Genomic DNA, 19327 nt, shown 5'->3' with positions numbered 1-19327 from the left:
ATCAGCATCAACACCACAGAGGGGGTTTACTAGGCCTTCTCTCTCAGAATGTTCTGCTGATGATATCAGGCTAGAAATAACACTAATACATGGAGAGGATAAACAGGCCATTTGGAATGACCTCCAGTTCAACTGTGATTCTAAATCACTGCAAAAATCCTATTCCAGTTAGCGTTGTGAAATGCAGTCCTAAATACAGGGCTATAAACTGCAGTTCCAGCCTGCAGTATTACATTTACATTTACATTTATGGCATTTAGCAGACGCTCTTATCCAGAGCGACTTACAAGGTTACTCGTATTACAGAGGTGGGCCAATGTAGTGTTAGGAGTCTTGCCCAGGGACTCTTATTGGTGTAGTGCAGCATAGTCACCCAGACCGGGAATCGAACCCTGGTCTCCCACATGGTGTTGCTGTAATGCAACGGTAGGTGGTGGTGTTATCTGTTGCGCCACACCAACCACACTACTCTCTGCATACAGATACAAAATTAACACATCCACTAAACCAGGTTGTTTCATCCCCAAATAGCTGCTCACAAAGGCTTGGAAACCATCTCAGACAATCAGACCAGTCAACGGAGTCTCGTTACAATCAAGCCTGCAGCTTTTTTGACATCATCATCATCCACTGTCCAGGAGATGGGGGATATACCTGTTTTTCTTTTACAACACAGATACTGAAGACTAGAGCTCTAGCTGATACGGACAGCAATCTAATATTGGACTAATCTCAAATACTACACTGGAAGAACTCCCTCACAGCACGAGTGTGTGCTATCTCAAGTTAGATCTGTTACAGGATAAGATCAGCTTAATTCTTTTTGTATTCTCCTCCACCCTGCCAGATTGTGACCTAAAGCTCAAGTGCAGTTGGGTTATGCAGCAGGACGATGATCTGAAGCATACAACCAAGTCCATCTTTAAACATCTTTCAATGGCGTAAAAGAAACATAAGCAATGTTTTCAATGGCATAAAAGAAACATAAGCAATGTTTTGGAGTTGCCTGTCCGGCAATCCCAAAGCCCCCCCCCCCCCTCAAGTGCAGTTGGGTTATGCAGCAGGACGATGATCTGAAACATACAACCAAGTCCATCTTTAAGCATCTTTCAATGGCGTAAAAGAAACATAAGCAATGTTTTGGAGTTGCCTGTCCAGCAATCCCAAAACTCCCCCAAAACCCCCCCACCACCCACAGTTGCTCTTTCACGCATGCAATTGTCCACGTCAGACACGTTCTCACTACAGGGAATGTCCGCGTAGTTTAGGCAAGTGGTGCCGCCTGTGTAGTGTGTGCATGAGGCATGGCCCACTGTGAATTCTCCTGAAAATTACCTGCTCTATTCACACATGGGCTCACTCAGAGACTACCTGGACTTTGTACTAGAGGGCTGACAGAAAAAATAAGTCCGGGTAATGTCCAGAACATATGATTCAGACATTTGTGTTCACACATACAGCTCCTCCGGGTAATGTCTGGAAAGGTTCTGGGGTACCGTACATTTCTGAAGGAGGCTCAATATGCTGTGGTTAGAGCTTCATACTAGAAAAGCATCCAATGTAGGCGAATAAAAAGAATTTCGCAAAGAAAAGCAGGCCAACATTCCTCCGCAGCGAAGAAAAAGACTAATCGCGACTTATCGCAAACATCTGATTGCAGCTCTTACTGCCAAAGATGACACAACCAGTTATTAGGTTAAAGTGACAAATATGCAAAAATAATAGACACTGGAAAAACACTTACAGTAGTGTATGTACATGAATAACACACACACACACACACACACACACACACACACACACACACATAAACAGCACCCCCAGGACCCTCTGAGTCTATAATATCATGATCTTATCGATGAGAATCATCTTTGAGAAATATAATCCCAATATTTAGTTCCCCCACCTCATCCTGCGCATGTCTCTCACACACATACACATACACACACAGCCAGAGGGTCCCAGAACATGTCGATAACTCTCATCACTCACTTTAATGGGCAGAAGGTGGTGTGTGGCTCAAGCGGACCTTTCAGCAGTCGGGGAGGGGGACAACATTCCATAACTGCTAAACGATGAAGGCTACAAATCTCAGAGCCAGCTGACTTGCTATGGAAACAGAGCTCGCCACAAAGCTGCCATGCTCAGAGATTACACAGAGGGGGGATAGCTGGGTTGCTGTAGACATATTGGAGCCACCATCTCCTAAGTTAAAACACTAAACTTTTAGCAGAAGTTTTCTTTTTAGTTTATCGCTAAGATTGCAGTAGGTCTACTTTGTCAACGTGTACAGTTTTAAAAACTCAACCTTCCACTCAAAGAGACACAGCTCCTCAAAGTGCAATCAATGATCACTGCTGAAGCCCCAGACTAAACACTAAACCCCCTAAACACTAAAGGGCCTGTATGAGGGCCTGTATCAGGGCCTGCCACTGGTGCAGGAGGGGACATGCCCCTCTGGCTTAATTTTTATGTGTGAGATCATTTCTATACTGATATGCATTAGCAAATAGTTTACACTATGTGTCCAAATGTTTGTGGACACCCGTTCTAATGAATGAACACAGCATAAATACACACAGCTTGTCTAGTTCCAGTAGAAAAGTACTGCCAATAGAATAGGACTCTCTGGAGCAGATAAAAATTAACTTACTGGCACCATGCCTAAAGCCATTAGTCAAGCTGTGGAGCAGTGGAACTGTGTTCTCTGGAATGATGATGGTGTTACAGTCAATTCTTTTGGGATGAGTTTGAAAGGAGCTGGGTGGTGATCATCCAACGTTCTGACCTCACTAACGCTCGAACCTCACAGCAACGCTCCAAAAACACTTCTCTGGAACAGAGATAGAGTTAGAAAAAGTTACTTTAACAAAAGAAGGTACCCTTGACACAATAAATGAGCAAGTGTCCCAATTCTATTGTCCATGTTGTGTTTTTTCACTCCTGATAAAAATACATTCTGTAATACTTTTTTTGTACAACATATTGCATTGTACCCCATTGTACCGTAGCATATTGTACTGTGACTAGCATGTTAGCTTATAGACTAGTATTAGCTTACAGATCACGGCACTTTAAAACCCAGGTTTAGCGGTGGTGTTTCTATGCTGCTATGAAACCAGTCAGAATAGACTGAGCAGATATTAAATGTGCCACTCCAAAGCCTCAAATCTAGTACTTTTCTAAAAACCTCATTCTAAACCAAACCCAGAAATGCTGACTTATTAAAACATTAACATCAAATTTGCAGGCACATCTTGTGTCTGCTGCATCAAATCCTCACCTGTGTCAGACTAGCTGCCTACCCTCCTGCCACTGTTACCTGCCTAATGACTGTGATGTTAAAATGTAGACACTCTTAACTATCTGCCACGATTATTATTATCACCATTAACCATCATTACTCTCACAATCACTACTTAATTATAATTATTATATTATTGTGATATTAGGATTCATTTGCACACCTGAGCAGTAGAACAGTCGTATGTGGTGGTATGGTGACTTTATCAATAATATAGTGATATTTCTCAATAATGTATAAAGGTTTTTTGTCTTGTTGAATCCCGTCCTCTTGCTGATTCTGTAAAGCTGCTTTGAGATACCGACAGTTGTAAAAAGCGCTAAACAAATAAATGTGACTTGATGTTGATGTGAAGTACTGGACTGAATAATGAACGGTCAATAGTCTCAGGATTAGTAACTCAATACTAAGCTTAGGACTGGTTAAACTCCTTTCTTTATCTGTCTCTCTGCCTCTTACGCTCTCAACCTTCTCAATCCATCAAACTGGAATACTGGAAATGACATGCAGACCACTGCAGTGTGCGTAGGAGCACGTTTATGGGAGTGTGTGGCATGGCAGTAAGAGGTTCTGACGCGAGCCCGGGGCCGTCTATGGGCTGGAAACGAGACATCCTGAGGTGAGCAGAGGACTACGAGTAAGCTCATACTGCCTCGACTCAACTCGCTCCACCACAACCACAGAGTGAACAACTGACTCATACAGGAGTCACCTCATCAAGTGGGGACAGACTGAAGGAAGGGAGAATGGGAAAACAGAGAGGGCGAGAGAGCACGAGTGAGTGAGTAGAGGAGAACGGAAAAAAGGAACAAGAGGGGATAGAGGGACGAACGACGAAAACCACCACAGTTAAAGAATACAAAAGATCAACATGCCACAATACAGTTCCAGATGCTGCCAGCTGTGAGTGATGTCTGTTTTTGGTGCCTAGAGGCAACACTACTGGATTGGAACTGGGTCCGGCTACAAATAGCTGATACACCAATCCATTAAAACAACTCACCTAAACCTACATAGCACATACTGCACTGTTTTAACCTGAATCACAGCATATCGTATTATACTGTCATATCAGAACACGTACACTCTATGGCCAAATGTTTGTGGACACCCCTTCTACTGAATGCATTCCGCTACTTTAAGTTGCGCGCGCGCACACACACACACACACACACACACACACACACACACACACACACACACACACACACACACACAGCTTGTCTAATCCTGTAGAGAAGTATTGGCAAGGGTGTAGGACTCTCTAAAGAAAATAAACATGAACCCATTGGCATCATGCCTAACTCCAGGTGGGGGCTAAAGAGTGTATAAAGTCCCCAGCATTGAGCTGTGGAGCAGTGGAACTGTGGTTTTCAGAATGATGGTGGTGCTCCACCTAATACTTCTGGGATGAGCTGGAATGGTGATCACCCAGCATCCTGACCTCACTAATGCTCTTGCAGCTGAATGCAATCAAATTCTCACAGCAATGCTCTAAAATCTAGTACAAACACATTTCCTGGACAGTAGAGAGAATGACTCCAACAAAAGCAGGATGTACTTCTTTTTTTTAATGCTTTTGATTTCCGAAGGAATAATGAATGAGCCGGTGTCCCAATACTTTTGCCAATATAGTGTATTTCAATGGAGGTCAATGCAAAAAGTCATTTTGGATCTATCCTATTGGTCCATTCATCTGGAAAATGTTACAAAGTGCTAAAAACAGTTGAAAGATTCACATTTTGGGAAAAAGTGAGAAACAACAAAATTGGAGATGACTGCAACATCCACAGCCCTTGTAGAAACATTTCTACAGATAAGCGAAAGGTACCGCAAGTGACCTTCTGCATTCTATACATCTATCATCCAGTAAAAATGACTTATGAGCTCTGCTAAAGCGCTTTGCCCCTTATAGTCGTGAGGTTTCATAAGTGCTGATCCTGATTCAAAGAAAGAGGATAGCAGATGGAGCAGTCACTAGCATGGTATTTAGCAGTTTCCTGTCTCAGTCACTCAGTATTTAGCTCCTTCCTGTGTGATACAGCTTCTCTCCTCACCACCAGGTGAACTATTTACAGGACGGAATGTCACAGCACACACAGCAGATTCAGTTCAATTATGGCACCTAGTCTCACACACACACACACACACACACACACACACACACACACACACACACACACACACCTCTGAACAACGTCTACTTTGCATGCAATCAAGGAACGAGGCGGCGTTATCTGAATGAAGTCATATCTGTAACTAATCTCTCACGCTAAAGTGAGAGAGCTCATGTGACCAACAGAAAGAAACAGTGTTCGGTGGGAACCAGGTTTCATCTGCTATTTTTACTCCCCCGCATAAACATCAGCTGGTCCTTCCTCACTTCTCTGCTCCGTTTTAATTTCCCTGCATTTCCTGTGGGCTTGTTGCACGCTTCCACCGGCTTGGAGTTAAATGCCTGCCTTGCAGTGACTCAAGGCAAAAATTTCCTCTCTCTGCTTCTCGAGACCATTATTTCATTAGGCCTCTCACCAACCTGGCCTGTTAGAGGTTCCGTACACGCTCCCAGGAAGCGCAATTTAGCATTCACCAGACCATTACCACATCCACTCAGTCTCCTGCCTCGTGTCTCCTACAACATTCATAATTTACTCTTTTATGCATTTTCCTTGTTCATGGTGGGCTCCTCCCCCCGACTATGTATATCAAGGTATGCTTCTGCTGCTCAAACAGATGCCAGCTCTTGTCTTTCTGATGCAAAAAGGTAGATTACCCAGTCCGTTTTTAAAAGGGCTACTTTGTCTAGGAGTGGCCCAAACAAGAACTAAGCCTCATACAGCATGATGTGGTTTCATTGGTTCGGAATACATGATGGCGCGAGAGTGCACGAGATATAAACACTTAACCTTAACTAGAGAGGACGCTGGGTGTGTCCATCACAAGGAGTTGTTTTGTTTGTTTGTTTATAACAGATAGGTGGCTTGTGTAGGACAAAGCATGCCTGCTGGAAGGCAAGTAGAAATGATACTTGTACCTCCTGTGGACGGAGGAGTTACCACTGGAGCCAGCGTGCATGTTTTTTCTTTTTGTCTTTTTTTTAATCATTATGTAAAATTCAAGCTTTGTCTTTATACAGGTAATGTTTATGTGGACTGTCCCTAGTGGTTACAGACCGTGGATCCTCTGCCTGTGTATTTTGTGTGTGACAAACACTACTGATTACAGTGAAGCCTCTCCATAGACCTGTCAAAAGCCTCAGAGTGGCTCAGCTGTCTAATCCGCTACCACTATGGCCCAGGGATCGAGAGTTTGAATCCCGAACCATGCCGCTTTGCCATCAGTGGCCCGAGAGAGAGTCCGAGAGAGCACAAATGGTGGTGTTCTCTCCAGGTGGGCAGATGGCGCTCTCTCCCCTAATCGCTCTTAAGCGATGTTGGTCAGCACAGGCGTCCGTTGGCTGATGCGGTGGAGCTGGGGAAGCGGTGATTTGCTCTTAGTGTGTCGGCTGTCTGGCAATGCCGCATCGTTATGGTTTGCATGTATAGAAGGAGACCGGTTAGGGTGCTAGGGTGAGTAACAAAAGGGTGATCCATTCAATAGTGACCACCAATTAGACTATCTCTAATAGGACGCTGTACTAGAGTTCGAATCCTGAGCCATGCTGCTTTACCATCAGTGGCCAGAGTCTGAGAGCGCACAACTGCCCATGCTGTTTCCAGGTAGGTAGAGGACGCTTTCTCATTACTCTTAAGTGATGTTTGCACAGACGTCTTTTTGCTGGTGTGGTGGAGCTGGAGACCGAGCATTTTCCTCCAAGCTGCCTGGCAATGCTACATTGGCTGCAGTTTGAAAGGAGAAGGTGGCTGGCATTTTCACACCAAAATAGATCAGATAAGAAATAGATAAGTTCTTACCCTCCTGTCGGGAGCATTGCTAGTGTTAGGGGGTGTTACGAACAGGTGGATAAACTGGCAGTACCAAATTGGGAGGGGAAAAAATATATATAAATAAATAAATGAATGAATAAATAAATAAACAAACAAACGAACAAAATACAATACATACAGTGGACAACTATTAGACATGTGTGTCTAACAGGATGCTGTATAATATCCAAGATGGAGCAACAATTGATATTATAGTGCATCATGATAAATAATTTATTTATTAGGAGCATTACGCTAATTGCCTTATTATAGAAACTGTATTGACCTTAGCATAGTTGAATAATGAGAGTTTGGCACATGGAAGTGACAAATTGTGAACCTCAAACACTGTTGTCTCCATACTGAACCGAAACTCCAGCACAACCAAAAACAGAGCTGTAAAACCTCTGTAAAACAGGCCGATTCCACAACGGTACCTTACAGACCTGAGCTGTTATATTTACACAGACCCAGCCCAAAAGCGAAAGACTTCAGGAGAACGACTTTAGGTTCAGTCAACTTTCACTCAAGGCAAACATGCTTTTAGGGAACCAAAAGGGGTTCCTCTAAATATGCCATTGCTCAAAATATCTGCTGTATTTTTAAGAGTGAAGAGTAACTCAAAACTGTGCGAAGAAGGAAGCTAAAGCTGGGGAAGCAAGTGAGTATCCATGCTAGGCTAAATCCCTTGGCAGCTGGTTTTAACCATCTCTTCTCTCCAATATCAACTCCCGTGAGATCAAACTGGACTACCTCGGACCAGAGCTAACCACACACCAGAAGGAGAACTCAAAAGGGACACGCGAAGAAGCCAGACCTGGGGAAGAGAGCAGATGCTAGGTCGAGCACATGCTAGGTCTAAGAATGTCTTCAGCTAGCTAAGTGCATACCAGACCAAGAGGACACAGAGAGGACACAGAGAGGACACAGAGAGGACACAGAGAGGACACAGAGAGGACAGGGACACTCTGTAGTAAGACTTTGGAATTATTCCAAAATAATAACTACGATTTTGTGCTACAGTGCTATAAACAAGGCCATGCTATTAAATGCTATACTACGGTATTGTATGCCATGCTATGTGACCTAACCAGCCACTTCCAGCAGAGCTGGTTTTAAGAAGCTTTCGCCATTTCTCCACAGGTAACCCTGACGCCATCTTGAAGACCATTTCATGGAATTTGCTTGCTTTTTTACCAAGCTGATTAGATGAGCTCTCTGAGGGACTAGAGGAGGGAACGCAAATGTTGTCTTCAGCAATAAACGTGCCAAGAAATCCTTGCAATCCTTGCAAAAAAAGGAAGATGTAAGTGTTTCTAACTCAAGAAAACAAGCTACTTTAAAATGCCTCATATTTCAAACCCAGAACATCTTCTTTTTGCTGAACTTTAGGATGCAAAGAACTCTGTCTGTGATGTGACTGCTGACCCAATGTCACCATTTTATTGGTATTTTGCTAGATAGCGAGCTAAAGACTACAACCAGATTCTCCAGATTTATGAATAGTAGCCGAGTAGCTATGGGGGACACAGCTGATGGGTGTTTCTTCCCTTCTGTTTGCATATTGAGCTAGGTTGCACCTCCAAGAGATGAGCTGAAGTTGGTGTGAGCATGTTAGAAACAGTATTGAAATGAGGCCTGCAATTAACCATAGAAAAATACTGCTTGTGCTGTTTTTCCCATGAAGCAGCACTCCAGAGCCCAGACCAACAACCAGGCTTTAAGCTGGATCAGGGCACAGAATGGTGCATAGAAAATGGAGAGCATCCACCAGCTTCAGAGCTGTTGCAGATAATTACAATATCCTGATATATGGTTCCACTCCCAGCAGCTATAATCAGGTGATTCTAATAAAGTGGCATTAGACCACCACCACCACCACCACTACTACTACTACTTATATTTCTGGGCAAAAACCTAAGGTGAAGATGATGCTAGACAATCCTTTATGCCCTCCTCAACTCTGCACATGTAATATCATATAGGAAACACAACATTTGAACCGTAATTCTACAATAATAAGCTCCACTGAACAAAGGCAGTGAATTGTTCATAAAATATGCAAGGCTACATGTTCATATATTTACTTTGGCCAGGCTGTTGTACCTTGCAGCAGAGCGCTGTGATCTTACAACAAAGACATTTGTTCTGCATATGTGCAGGAACTCTCCCAGTAATTAAAGCCCAGTTTCCTGTGCAGTCTTGATCTCTGTATTACTGAGCTCCACAGAACAAGCTGGCACTTATTAGCACATCCAACACCGTGCAAGAGTGAAGACGCACTGGCAAGTAACCTCGTCCAACTCATCCACCCAAGAGCAGAAAGAAAGTCTAATAAGGTAATATCGGGTTTGCTGTGTGTACATGCAAATATATGTGTGTGTGTGTCAGAGAGAGAGTGTATAGTGATGTTGACACAGTTCTGATTGACCGGAAATGTTAAATAAGCAACTATGCTATGAAAGAGAGCCTCCCTCCCCTTCTCTCTCACCACATGTGAAACCACACAATGTCTTTTCACCTGCCAAAACAAACCTCAACATCCTCCAAAATGACAGTGAGCGCATTTCTTCACAGCGCAACACAGCCGTACAGCACCGAGTTTAATCATCTTTAGCACAGGCATCCCAAAAGCAGAGTTTAATTGCCAAAACTCTACAGAAGATACAGGCTCACTTAACCTCAGTGAAGAAGTTTAATATTAAAGGCACTGTATACGATTCCTGAGAACGACTGTTGACATTCAACCTCAACAGCAAAACAACAAAAAACAAAACAAACAAACAAAAAAAAACTCCCTTCAGTACTCCTTCAGAAGCTCCGCCCCATTTAATCCCACTGTGCTAGCAAACATCTTTTTAGAGCTTTGTGGCCATAAAACCCTTCGCAAGTGTTGTATGATGAAATGCCACGATATAACATTAGAGAGAACAACATTTTCAAAGCTAAAGGTGAGAAATTTACACATAGTTGGTAAATAATATACACAGGTTTCTATAGATCATCTGGCCATATGCTGTACATGTGATGGAGGAATGCAGAGTGCATGCAGGAGCTGTGATCTCAATATCTATCATATATTGAGACCACATATATTGGTATCATATCTAATTATTTTAGTCAAGATTACTTATTAGTATATTTTTTCCAACTATATGCAAGTTTCTCACCTTTAGTTTTAAATATTCCCATTTACTTTCTATTAGGTCCCATAATTAGCCATTTATTCACATGGTAAATGTATTTATATTGTTATGCCTTTATGTCTGCTGTTAAATGGCACATTGGTGATCTTATTAATTCTAATAAATTCCCATAATTTCCAACATTTCCATGGAGAGTTTACATTTTGGAAAGATATCGGTAATTTACTGGAACTGTATTTTCTATATTTTCCACCCCTTAGCAACACTAATTATTTTTTAAAAATTATCAAAAAACTTTTTGGTCACTTTTGTTTGTCAGATCTTTTCCTATTTGGCTGTTTTGCGGGCATCGCTTCTTCACAACGCATGTGATTCAATTCGCAGTGACAAGTGACAGATAGACAGTGTCCCTTGCCCCTCCCCTTCCCCTATCCTGTGCATGAGCATTAATGCCCTGTTGCTTATTGGCTGGAAGGGTGTTATTGTGGCTCAGTCCGAGCCACTTGGTTTGTTTCTTATTCACAGAGCCACGTCTGTGTATGAACATCTGACTTCCCCCCCAGTGCGCAAACAGACCAGAGAGCTAGTCAGGAAAATGACTGAATTTTCCCCAAAAAAGTGTATTAGACTGAAATTAGTACACAGGTTCACTATGAATCATAACATTTGCTTTTGCAGCTGCTTATCCAAACATTTTTTTCTGAAATTAAGGGTAGTTTTACAGTAAAGAGGGGACAACCTCCATTATTTCTTTGGGAATAGTATGGAGTATAGGCTGTAATTACAGTGCACACTAGATCTTTAGTACACTGCTGTGAGGATTGGACTGCATTCAGCCACAAGAGCATTAGTGTTGTTGGGTACTGATTATTACTTCTGGATCACAATAAGGTCTCCAACAAAGGTACTTAAGGTACTGGATGAAGCTCAATCAAATGGATAAAGTTCTACTGCTGTATAATCCAGTGCTTGAAAGCTTTAGCCCTTTGTGCCTAGCTAGGCATCGGGCACTGTAATCTTAGATTCATGTGCAACCGAACTAGAGCATCCCATTCTACTGAATTAAATTCAGTAATTAGAAGGGTGTCTGGATACTACTGGACTGGTAGTCCTGATCAAGTCAAGACGCTAACGCATCTATTAATGTGCTGCTCTAAACAACACTATACATCACACACTTACTAAGCAGTTCATTTAGGAAGACCATACAAACACTGGGTCCTTTTGCTCTTAACACAGTCTCAATTCCTCTTGGCATGGATTCCACAAGATGCCTTTGTGATTCTGGTCCATGTTGACATGACAATCACATACTCCCTGCAGATTCTCCAGGAGCAAATCTCCCATTCTACCACGTCTCTATTCGGTTCAGATCCAGAAACCAGTCTGAGACGACTTTTTGCTTTGCGACACGGCCCGTGTAGCCTTTACAAGGTAAATAAACTGTGGCCCTGAAGAGAGGCACATGGTCATCAACAGTACTCAAATAGGCTGTGGCATTCAAGTGATGATTGATTGGTATTAAGGGGTCCAAAGTGGACCAAGAAAACATTCCCCACACCATTACACCACCTTCACCAGCCTGGACCTTTAAGTGGTTGTTTGCCTTGTTCAGAGTTAACTATAATGTTGAACCTCTTGCACACTGTTAAAAGTATAAGAGGAAATGTAGGGGTTCTTCAATATGAAACCATGGAGGAACCTCTTAAGATGCTTTGAGGAACCTTTTAAGGAACCTTTTTTATCTACAAATCTTTTCTTGAAGGCTCCTCAAAGCACCTTAAGAGGTTCCAGGGTTTTAAATGGCAAAACCTCCAAATGTTTCTCAAGGAACATATACTTTTAACAGTGGTACTTCTTTAAAGTAACGATTGTTAAATGTAGCATATAAAAAAAAAGCACCAAAAACACCAACCCCTTTTGTTCAGTATTATATAGGTGGCTTTTCCAATTTCACCTCTAAAAAAAGAATACATTCAGTTCAAAGGACACATTTATTTATTTATTTTTATTATGTATTAAATGAATTAAAAAACAGTGCCAATGGTTTATGTTTTTATTCCTGTAATTGGCAGTGTTGCAGCTTCAGTTTTGGTGAAGATGTCCTTTACGGTACGATGAAAATTACAACCCTAACCCATCCGTTTCATCGTATGCCGAATTTCAGTAACATACACAATTACAATAATACAGTTTTCAGACATTTATAAGGCGACCACCCCTTCAGCTGCCGTTTCAAGCAGAGGGATTATTATGCCTTGGGCAAATTTCCAGTATAATAGCTGGAAAATTCGACACTCTCACTGAGAATAATCAGCTTCTGAGCTTCTATGCAGCAAAGCTTTCCTCATCTAAAAGATACTTTGCTGGCTAGGATTTTAGTCAGCATGATATTGCAGAAGCTAAATCTACACTGGTAGAGAATGTAGTGTTCCAGCCCAATAAAGATTAAAGCAGACATCTAGGGAGCAGCTTCCTGGACACAGACTGAAGACTAAGGTCTGGTTTCTCAGACACAGACTTAAGCCTTGGTCTAAACCTACACCAGCATTTTCGATGGTGAATCACCTTTAGCAAAGCAGGTTCATCAGCTGATAGGCTTAATCATGTTTGTGGAAACTGGCCCGATGTCTGTTTTCTTTCTCGCCCACTAATGTCATATCCTTCACCAGAAATACTTGCTGGCGTCATATCCTTTACCAGAAGTGGTAGCTTGCACCAGGCGGCATCTCCACATGCAACTGCAATATAACTAAAAAACAAAATTTTTCTTTTCTCTGTCAGATTTCACATTGCAAACTTTAAGCTGCATCAGCGTTGTTCTTGAACAAGTGTTGCAAAATCTGGAAAAACCCAGTAAACACTGTAACGTCTCTAGAGATATGTATTGCTACATTGAGAGCTTTCCAGCTACAAATTACACATTGATGCCAACTTTCACTGTTATTAGCCCCTGTGGTTCTAATAACACAAATATGACTGATCGAACTCAAGTCTTCTGCCATGTTCACCTATATACAACCAAAAAATGAGGACACCCCTTGAAAACTATTGCCTTATTAAATGTATTTAAAACATCTGGATATTTAACATAGCATAAACAAAAGCAAAAGCAACTAAATAAATGTCTAATTAACAGAACTGCAATTTTTTAGCACAAAAAAAAAAAGTTATGACACCCCCACATTCATCACTACTTGCAGCACATCAACTGCAGATGATCCGAGCATGGTTAAAGAGGATTTTAGAGAAGCCTGTATTGTTTAAACCTCAGACATTTTGTTGGGTTTGCTCTTCAGGGTTGAAGTAAGTGACGAGATCCAAGGAGCTTTCTGATGGAAAGAAGAGACGTTGGAACACTGCTGTGAGAAGACTGTAGATGTATATGAGTCTGGGAAAGGATTTTAAAAAGATCTCAAAACAAATTGCAATCAGTCGTTCCACTGTTCCATTTATAAGTGATCGTTTGAAACATTTGCCAATATAACCAGGCCATGAAGTCCTAGCAAGTTCAGCCAAAGAACAGATACGTCATCCTGAGACCTACAGGTAGCTCTAGCCATAGCCATTTCATACTGTGCATTCTCTGTGCGAATGCATGCAACAGTACAACAGTTACACCTCTGGGGGGAAGGCATTAGGATGCACTGTGTCCAGTTTTTAAACATGTAAACTCCATTGTAAATATTTAAATTTGCATACCAGTGCTACATTTGATCAGGACAGTGTAGCTACTGATGGGCTATATGGTTCCAATATGAGACCTACATCTCAATGTTTAAAACCATTTTACCTATACATAATATACATCACAACACTTTGACCCACAGACTAAAGAGACTAGCAATGTCAGATTTCAAAAACTGCTCTCAATTATTTTAGATAAGTAGATCTGTAAATCCAGTCAACTAGGACTATTTATGCTCTTAATGGAACATGCAGTTGGTCAGTTATATTTTATTACTGACCATATCTACAATATACTCAGAATATCAGAATGAAAGAAATATCACAATGATAAAATATATTGCTGATCTCCAAGTGTAGCCATGACAATTCAGACAACCCCACCGCAGTAGCTGGCAAGTTTACTTTCACTTATTGAGCTTTTATTTTCTGGCAGAAGCTGTACTTTGAATTGCAAGAACAAGGCATTTGAGTGGGTTATTATTCTTTTTTTTTTTAGCTCACCATCTTATTTATGTTTTTGCAGAGGTATTAAAAACACAGAAAATAAAATATGTGTATTTTAACATGGATACATATGTATGTGGATGAGTTTTTAAGTTTAAGTTGAGGAACACCATGCCAACAATGTGAAGAACAGGGCAGTAGCAACCCTTGTCCTGAAGGCACCCTATCCTGCACATTTTAGTGCTTGGCCAGCTCCCAACACACCTGATTCAACTAATCAGCTGAGTAACAAGCCCTTTCAGAGTTGCGGGGTTTCTCAGGGTTGAGAAAGTCCAGGATTCCCAAAACTGGTTGCACTTGCCCTGCTCATTTTATTACTATCCCTACACCCACTCACACAAATGGGCATTTTTACTAAAATGTCTGATCAAGGGCTTTCAGGACCAGGACCACTGCTGCACACGAACACTCAGAACCCAAGTATAATGTAATCTGTGTTAGGACTGAAAACCTGTTACTCCTCCATTGATGACTGATAGTAGTGTTTCTCAGCCCTGGTCCTGGAGGCCCCTGTCCTGCAGATTTATTGCTATTGCTTCTACCAACACACCTCATTCAACTAATCAGTTCATTTCATTTAACAATCCTTTCAAAGTTGCACTAAAATGTGCAGGACGGGGGGGTCTTCAGGACCAGGGATGGGAAACACTGCCCTAAAGCGATGGACTTCCATCCAGGAACTATTCACCCAACATCAGCGCCTGACCTCATCAATGCATTCACATCCTCACAGCAGTGTTTCAGCATCCAGTCTTTCCACTACCTGTTGGAACACTGCTGTGTGGATTTGATTGCATTCAGCCACAAACACACTGGTGAGGTCAGGTGCTGATGCTGAAGGATTAGTTCAGGCACTTTAACATCCCAGAAGTATCTTCCCTTTCCCTTCACTTTCTTTACTGCAGTAAATAGGGGTAAACTTGGCCAAGTTCTATATGTTCAGATTTTTGTTATTGCTGAACTGCTTATACCTGCAACTACTTGCTTAAGTTATGACTGGCATACAGTAAACTGCTGGCTGGCTTGCTGGCTTGCTTGCTTTTAGGCTGGCTGGCTATGTAGTTAGCTTGACAAACAAGCAAGAAGGCTGTGTATAAATAGTTTAGAGGATCATTATATGAAGAAATCCAGGCTGCAGCTGCGTTAAAGTCAACGTGAAGGCTAGCAGAGAGGTCTCCCGAGCAGTGCAGAGCAGCGTGTGGTTAAAGTATAATGCAGTTTGCTGTGTTGTTGTTGTGGCCTGTGCTCCCCTGCACTCTCCCATTGGTCCAAAACACAGTCGTAACTCGACTACACGGGAACCCCATTGGGTTTGATTTTCTGCAGGAAAAGCCAGAGCTCGTCCCCAAACAAACATCATATCTTACGCCTCACCTTCCGAAGCATGTCCTCCGTCTCGTTTAGGGCTCTCTTCCTAAGTTTGGAACATGCAACATGGTCATTTCTCATGAACATCGACAGATCTTCATAACTGTTTCTGTACAGCCATTTTGAGCCAGACCTTGACTCGCACACCGTGGGGAGGAGTGCAGCGAGTTAGCGACTGGCGAACGAACTGTACAGTATCTTATCACGAAAAGACGCATTAAACACGTTAGAAAATACAACCTGCAACTGTTTATATCCCTGAAAGTATATTAATGAGATTATCGTTTGATTAAATGTAGCAAAATGTGCCTACTGTTCACCCCTCTGTGAATAAAATGGTACGGCTCACGCAACACCGGTTCAACGCGACGGATGCAGCCAATCAGCGAACGAGAAAATGCAGCTTGTCCAATCAGATACTCGGGGAACTGTCATGCGTGCCCGCCCCCTCTCCTCGCCGAGGCTACTTTGTAAAAATACCGTAAACAGGACAGTGACAGCAGAGGGGGGACGAAGGGACACACGCGTCCCCTGTTTCACATCTCAGTGACGTTTAGATTTACGTGTGTGTGTGTGTGTCCACAATTAAGCGTTCAGAGATTAAATTTTAATAAAAAAAGAGTTAGTATTATTAAAACAGGAAAAAAAGAAATCCACTATTAGCAATGTAGTAATTTTAGGGGAGACCAAATGTTCTGCATTGCTCTTAAAGTGCAAAAGGTCACATGTTACCATTATGACTAATTTGGAGAATGTGTCATTTACATATTTTTTTGTTTTGTTTTCAGTGGCCTTTCATTATTAGTTTTGGACCATGCTAACAATACCATTGGCTTAGTTCACCCTTTGAACTACAGAAATATAGAATTAGTACATGTTAAATATGTGATATTTCATTTGAGCATATCAGTAAATGTTATTTGTCCCAATAAAGTAAATAATAAATGATACCTGAAATATTACAATGATTTTTGTCTAGACATTTTAGATTAAAAGCTGCAATGGTTTGTTGTACAGATGCGCTTGAAAATTTCATAGCACGTCAAATCAATCAAATCATATTTACTGTCACATCACATTAAAACAAGTGTAAAGGTGAGTGAAAAACTACCACGTGGGCCGCAAATCTATACAAAATATGACATACAGAATATAGATACATTATTATATATATACATATACATATATTATTGCTAGTTTTAAATGTACAGGTTTGATTTATAATCTGTGAAGCTCTTACATTACTATTTACATACAGACATTGGATAAGATGTGAATTCAAGGGTAGTGTGAGTGGGGAGAAGTCTTGGGTGGGTGCAGTGTGACTGAGCAGAGGTCATAGTTCCAGTACATAATGGACTGGACTGATACACTGTACTACTGGCTGTTTAGCAGCCTATTGGCTTCTGTACCTCCTACCATTGGGCAGCTATGAGAACTGGCAGGTTCTTGGGTGGGTGGTGTCCTTAAGATCCTCCTTGTCATGTCAGTATTGGACTTTCAAAGATTTCTTTAAATTGTTCTTTTTATTTTTCTGAATGAAAATATTTAATTTTTAATAGAAAAAACAAGAATGTAGCAAACCTTTTGGTAGCTCAACATGCTTCTGCTAGAATTCTGGTTGGATATTTGACCACTGAAATCTGTTGGTTTTCTGGCTCAGACCCATTGTTTTAACACAGTCTAAATATTTTACATAGGACTAAGGTCAAGACTTTTGTAGCGCTATTCCAAAAGCTTAATATTAGCCTGCTTTATCCATTCCGCAACCACTTCTGACATATAGATAGATAGATAGGTAGAGAGATAGCTAGAGAGACAGAAAGCAAGAGAGGCTCTAAGAACTGCATATAAAAGTGTTCAGTGAAGAGCAGATCAATGCTCACAGTACCCATGGCTCCAGCCTATCCGCTGAACAGACGAGGTGTGTAGATAATGACTATATTGATCAGTTAACACCTTTTCATCAGTCATTCTCAATCACAAAGGTGACTGTCATGGTTACTTGGGTGGGTGTGTGTGCATGCATGGACAATATGTGTGGGCGTCCATACGAGTTTTTGGTGAAATCCATGATTACAAATATAACACGCTCATACTGATATATGTAAATGACCAGAACCACTATTAAACAAAGTGAAAAGGAAGAGTATGTAAGGGTTACAATCAGAATCAGAATCATATCACATCTATAATGCATTCTTTATGATGAACCCGGGTATAAAACCTCCTAAAAGTCTTCTGTATTTTGGGGGAAATGGCCTACTATTAGTTTCAGCTAACCCCCCTGTATGGAAGCTGTACAGTCCCCAACAGGGTGATTAACATACTGCTAAATATGTTCCCTTATAAACACAACTCAAAGATCAACTCTAAGGGCCTGTTTACAGCTGGCATCAACATGCATTTGCCATTAACATTCGTCCGAGTGGTCCAGTGAACTAGACCAGAGGATCGCCGGCTCGAATCCCGAATCATGCTGCCTGCTGTTAGCAGCCAGAGCCTGACAGAGCGGGGAGATGGCTCTCTCTTCCCACGTCACTTCAACCGATGCATTAGAGCTGAGTACCCGGTGCTTTCCTCCGAGCACGTTGCTTGCCTGGCAATGTTGCATTGGCAGCAGTTGAAGAAGAGGTGGTGGCTGGTTGTGCCTGTGTTGGAGGAGGCATGTGTCAGTCTTTCCCCTGCTAGTCTCGGGAGCATTACATGTGATAGGGGGAGAGGACTAAAATTGGGAAGGAAAATTTAGTAAGGGGGGAAAATACTGTTCGGATGGTATCTGGATCTATTTGTTTACACTTGTACTGTGTTGCACTTGTGTTCTGTATGCACTGTCTATGTTGCACCATGGTCCTGGAGGAACGTTGTTTCGTTTAACTGTGTGCTCTGTATGTAGTTGAAATGACAATAAAAACCCCCCTTAACTTGACTTGACTTGAGAATGCGGCCCCAGTGTGACCAGATGAGATCCGATTTTATTTTTGTGTGTAAAAAGACACCAACACCTACATCAATTCCATTTACTTTCTGTAAAACAACGGATTCTCAGAAATTGCCCTCCTTTGGGAGACAGTTTAGAGGAAGGGTGGTGGTTCTACAACGCTGTGGAACTATTGATGGTTCTCGCATTGCCATAACAGCTCTATCAGAAAGAATGATGGACAATTTAAACCGCAAAGGAAGAAACTTAGTTAAAGAGAAGCCAATATCCACAGTAATTATTACTCATATTATTTATTTATTTATTTTATTTTTGACAGACAGATTTTTGCTTACCTGCTGGAATCCAATCCCAGAAAGTGTTTACACTTGTATTAAATGTGGACGAGATCTGTCATGGATCTCCTCCCAAAGTGGTTTTGAGTGATCTGATCATGTTCTGATCACAA

The 19327-nt window shown here is 41.7% G+C and overlaps 1 protein-coding gene across 2 annotated transcripts in view; it reads right to left on the bottom strand.

Annotated features, from left to right (window-relative positions):
* The window catches only part of znf438 (zinc finger protein 438), a 57871-nt gene extending 41813 nt beyond the window's left edge, over window positions 1–16058 (bottom strand). The window contains exons 1-2 of one of the 2 annotated variants that reach the window (XM_072667086.1): window positions 15945–16058; window positions 2654–2833 (exon numbers count right to left, since the gene is read on the bottom strand). In XM_072667086.1, coding sequence (XP_072523187.1) covers window position 2654 — 1 coding nt within the window. In that variant the 5' untranslated portion in view covers window positions 2655–2833; window positions 15945–16058. The remainder of the gene's footprint in view (window positions 1–2653; window positions 2834–15944) is intronic. The other variant, XM_072667087.1, reaches the window with a different exon arrangement.
* Between the last annotated feature and the right edge of the window lie 3269 nt (window positions 16059–19327).

Source organism: Salminus brasiliensis, chromosome 22 (genome assembly GCF_030463535.1).
Source record: "Salminus brasiliensis chromosome 22, fSalBra1.hap2, whole genome shotgun sequence".
Classification (NCBI taxonomy): domain Eukaryota; kingdom Metazoa; phylum Chordata; class Actinopteri; order Characiformes; family Bryconidae; genus Salminus; species Salminus brasiliensis.
Note: the sequence above shows the minus strand (reverse complement) of the source record. Positions and strands in the feature narration are given on the sequence as shown.